This window comes from Musa acuminata, chromosome BXJ1-7 (assembly GCF_036884655.1).
Source record: "Musa acuminata AAA Group cultivar baxijiao chromosome BXJ1-7, Cavendish_Baxijiao_AAA, whole genome shotgun sequence".
Lineage (NCBI taxonomy): Eukaryota > Viridiplantae > Streptophyta > Magnoliopsida > Zingiberales > Musaceae > Musa > Musa acuminata.
The window spans coordinates 37,740,734-37,745,841 of record NC_088333.1 but is presented as its reverse complement, the minus strand read 5'-3'; the positions used below and the strand labels follow the sequence as shown (position 1 = coordinate 37,745,841).

At 34.0% G+C, this 5,108-nt stretch overlaps 1 protein-coding gene across 1 annotated transcript; it reads right to left on the bottom strand.

Moving 5' to 3' along the window:
- Positions 1 to 597: 597 nt before the first annotated feature.
- LOC135679738 (F-box/kelch-repeat protein At3g18720-like) lies at positions 598 to 1,948 on the bottom strand. The gene is made up of 2 exons (XM_065193722.1): positions 1,758 to 1,948; positions 598 to 1,648 (listed from the first exon to the last, which is right to left on the bottom strand). The coding sequence occupies exons 1-2, from the start codon at positions 1,946 to 1,948 to the stop codon at positions 598 to 600; spliced, it is 1,242 nt and encodes a 413-aa protein (XP_065049794.1).
- Between the last annotated feature and the right edge of the window lie 3,160 nt (positions 1,949 to 5,108).

The following is a 5,108-nucleotide window of genomic DNA, read 5'->3' as shown; positions in this document are numbered from 1 at the left end:
ATGAAAAAGCTACGGACGACAATCTTGTATATGAGAGGCATCACAAGAATAAACAAGTTGATATCATTGAGCTTGAGTTATGAATCGACATCATCAACCTATTTTAGTATAAATGGGAGCACTTATGAGAAAATTATTTAAGGGTAATGTTAAAAAATAAATAATTTATTTCTTATACCTTATATTAGGAAAAGATACCATGAAAAGATGCATAAAAATATATATTAAATAAGATCTCCATGAAAAGATGCAACAAACTTTGAATAATTACATGACCTTAAGAATGTCTACTCTAATCACATAAATACGTGTGTAGGGGCTTATGGTATTGAGTGTGTGGAGAAATTATATTTGTATGAACGAGGATTGTCCTCCGTCATACTTTCACCACCTCTCAATCATCACTCATCCTTATCTATTATTTTCTAATCAAAAACACCCTTTTTCTTCCGAAGAAAGGAGGAGGTAATAAATGCTGCCCAATTGTGTTCTATAAAACTCGTATCACTCTCAAATGTGGCTTTTACAAAAATAAAATACATAATAATACCCTGGTAATAATATGCAACGAACATGGAGTTTGGTTTCTTTGTCTCTTCAATTCAAGCTTGGGGTAATCCAAATTGGGCCACCAATATATGACCATTGTCCGTGTCTAAATGAAAAACTTTCTATCATGTGGTTATCCATATCGTAAACCATGACATCATATACACCATTGATATAAACACAGTTAGCATGACATCCAACTTCACTAGCCGAGACTGAAATTGCCGGATTAAAAAATCGATAATCTACGAATAATGCTCGATCTCCTAAGCTCTCCATCTTGATCCATGCCTTGTTCTCCATATCAAGTCTATATAGATGGATATTTAGGGATCCATGACTAAGCTTTGTAACGATGACCAACAATATGTTTCCACAACACTCAACCAATCGCACAAAAAGAATATAATGGCTAGTAAAACTGATGGGACATGGCACCGACAGTTCCCTGAGTCGAAAAGGAAGGACTTGAAGAACTGTCAAGAGCCCACTGTAGTAATCCCAGGCGTAGAATTGCCCCTCGAAGCTAATTATTGTACTGAAATGTTGGAATGGGTCTTCGAACTTGGTCCAAGACTCATCTCCTGGTCTCCAAACATAGAGAAAATTGTAGCAGTCACGTGCAAGAAGGGCACAATCACGGGTTGTCGGAGCTGATGACATGCAGAGGAAACTGGGTGCAAGATCATGAGCTGGGAGTTGCAACCGTTCCCCAGAGAAAGGATTCACTAGTTGCATTGGGTTTAAGATACCGGGTATGGACGCCAGCCAACCGTGTGAGCAATAGGAGAAATAGGCTCTTTCTGTTGGAAAGCCATGGAACTCGATCTCGAAGGAGACTTCCTTGTCTACTATGCTTTGTAGGCAGCAGGTGGTCTTCATAGGCTTCGCGGTAATTAGCCATGGAGTCCTCCTCGTAGTCGGGTCGAACAGTCTTGTTGCGGCCCTCCAGTCCTTGCATACTACACTAAGGCGCACGGCGTCCTTGGGGTTCATCCGCGTCAAGAGCGACTCCACAATATCGGTCGGAATGTACCTGGTTGGCCTGGTTTCGACGTTGGTCTCCCTCTTTTGATTCTTATCGATTGCGATTGAAGATCTATAGTGGAAGACGAAAGCATGGTGAAGAAAGCATCATATTTAGCAAACATTTACGAGGCCATATTAAATCTTTATGGTGGTGTTCCATCAAAGAAGGGGACGCTCACCCGTGAAGACCTAAAGCAGGAAGGGCATTCGGATTAGAGCCCTGTTGGCACTCACAATTCGCCATCTGATCAAGGAGTGGTAGATCAGGATGATGTTTACATATCGTCTCTGCCATCACTTCGTCGACGACCGTCGATGTGTTCTCAGTCGTCGTGTTTGATAATGTTTTATTCATGGCTGCTTCCTCCATCCGCTCTTCGTCACCTCGTGGGTTATAAATATACGATTATATGGTTGTTTATGGCGAGTGTAGAAAAGATCTAAATAATATATTTCCTAACACGTACAAAGTACATTCATATTTAATACTCCATACTAAGAAGAATTTCAATATGATTTAGTTGGTAATTCTCTTTATTCGTCTCTGATTTTATAGGTTTGATTTTTAGAGAAAATATCTATTGCACCACATATTGAGTAAATTGCTTCGTGCATGGACTTTTCCATAAAATTTATCATATAGAGCTAAAAGTTTCTCTTTGCATATAAAAATGCAATACAAAAAAAGCAATTGTTCACAAGCAAATTATCCTGTTGGAACTCATAAATGATGCTCCTCTAAATATCATATGAAGTCAATCTTAAGCAGTCCTATTGAATCCTGTTGCAATCTGAAAAATAATAAAATGGGCATAAGTGCATTGTAGGGATAACAAATAGTTACATGTTAAATAAATAAATATCATTTATAAAAATCAATTATATTATACGTCGACATGGAACAAATAAAAAGGAATAAGAGAGCATCAATTTGTAAATAGCGAACTGTCATATAACAATATCATGTACTAATATAAAAATCATACAATCATATATCATCAGTAATAATGATTAACAAAGAGATGTTGAAAGGATAACTTTTCTAATAGTTAAGGAGAGGAATCACGTAGCACTTTTGATGAGTAATGGAACAGTATCTCTCACTAGTCATGATGGATATACATCTCCTTACCAAGTAGTAGATTATATATCTATCTCATCTAATGACCCGTAAATCCTAAATGGAATCCTCGACTTATTTGTCCCTCCACACGAGTAATGTCTATAAGCAAAATGATATCATTATAATATCATATAATATACATAAAAAAAATATCATCATAGACACCACAACTAACTCCTCCAATATCAATAAACTACAGACAACATAAATATCATGAATCAACAAAGTATATAAGATTTATCAAATGAAATAAAATTAACAAAAAAAGGGAACGAAAATAGAAGAAATGTCACATATACCTTTGTTTCTATCTTTCCTATTCTTTCTTCTGTACTTCTTCCTTTTGGTTTCTTTTTCTGAGTTCTCCTTCTACTTCTCGTTTGATTGGTTGGATTGCAATTATCCACCTTACATGTTGAAATGAGGTGATTTAGATGGTAGAAGCGGTTTAGAAAATAAATGAGTAAATAAAAATTTATGTTTTAGTTTATTAAAGATTAATCAAATAGATCCCTATGATATGGTTAGGGCAGCTTGGTAGGAAAAAAATTTTATCCTTCCAAAATTGTGTGTTTGCTAGTGCTGCAGCTATTTGTCGTCTAGAAATGCTTTCCAAGTTTCCTTTGTCATTTAATACCTTCCATTATGTGCTAATTGGTGCGACAATATTGAAAAGCTAAATTGATAATCTTTATTTTTAGGGTATATAATATTTTGATTGATTCAAACATGGTAAGAAATAATCCTATAATTGATTTGATCACAATTGTAAATAATTTTCGGTCGATTTGGTCATGAGAGAAAGCATTTATTCAATTTATTTTGTCTTGGTCTATTCTTGCCGAAGGCAGGCTTTGAACCCCAAGATGTGTCTATGATGGGTCAAATTCTTTACCAGCCATATATATATATATATATATATATATATATATATATAAACACAATAAAATGTCATCTTTGTTTCTCATAAGAAATTTGAATAAAAGCACCACCTTTTTCCTCTTCCTCCCCTTTTCCATTGAATCCTTAACTCACTTGTAAGCAAAGAAACACTATACACTTTCTGAATCATTGGACAATGGAGGCAAGACCAGTTTTTCTAATGTGTACATGGAGTCTTGTCTTTGAACGGTACCCAAACAGAGTCACTAAAAGATTAATTGAGTCTATATCCTTTGTGTATTTTCTATCCATGAGATATTAATTTATCATCCGGAGGTTTTATGAGCTGCATCCATGGAGTTAAGAAGAAATTATGGTGAAAAGGAGGACAATATGATCTTGAGATTGTAAGCATAAAATATATAATATACTGTATTAAATTTGAAAATAATCTTTTATAGCAGGATTGAAATCAAATAATTAAATCTGGTTTAACGATGCATACCTTTTAATCTCATTTGAAAAGAGATATCTATTTGATCTGCAAAACACCATCTTTAATCCAAGATCAATGTCAGGAACTAGATCTTTCTTCTCGGTCCTGTCTATATATAGGCGAGAGCAAAGGGTCTAGGATGAGTTATTACGAGAGTTCTTCTCATCAAGGTTATCTCCTAAGGAATCCTACTTTAAGTGGACTTCGTTTCTATTAATCAATATATTTAATCTAATTAGTTATATTATATGTATCTTATCCAATTATAAAGGACCACAAAAATCTAGCATTCTCCCACTTGACCTGATAAGATATAAAAGAGATATTTAAAAATCAAAATAAACAAAACAAAAGAGATATTGAAAAGTATTTTATACATGGTCATGAATTTTTAAAATAAGATAATAAGTCCAATAAACATAATAATACTATATTAAGTCCAACTATCAATGCGAGTCATAGCGGTTGTATATCATCAACGTTATACTCCCTACCACAACATTGTTAGTCTTTCATAATATAGTTCATAATAACTCCTGTAATTTATCTTGTCAAGATAATCCTGTTATGACATTTAACTATAATATGCATAAACATAAATATAAACAGAATAACAGAAATAAATAATTTTAATTAAATAAGAAAAATAATCAATAATAGCATCCACCATGTCTTTTATGACTTGCTCACAAGTCCCATTTTAAGAACATATTCTTTAAATATTTTATACTATAAAGCTTTTGCCAATGGATCAGCAATTATCATAGTGGTACTTAGGTTCTCAATTGACACATGTTGTTTCTGGACTCTTTCTCTAACCAGTAAGTACTTTATCTCGATGTGCTTGGAACCACTAGTACTTGTCATTCTTAGAAAAGAAAACTGCTACAATATTATCACAAAATATCTTCAGTGACCTAACAATTGAGTCGACTACACCAAGTCCTAAGATTAAATTTTGCAGCTATAAAGTTTGATTTATGGCCTCAAAGCATATCATAAATTCAGCTTCCATTATTGATAATACAA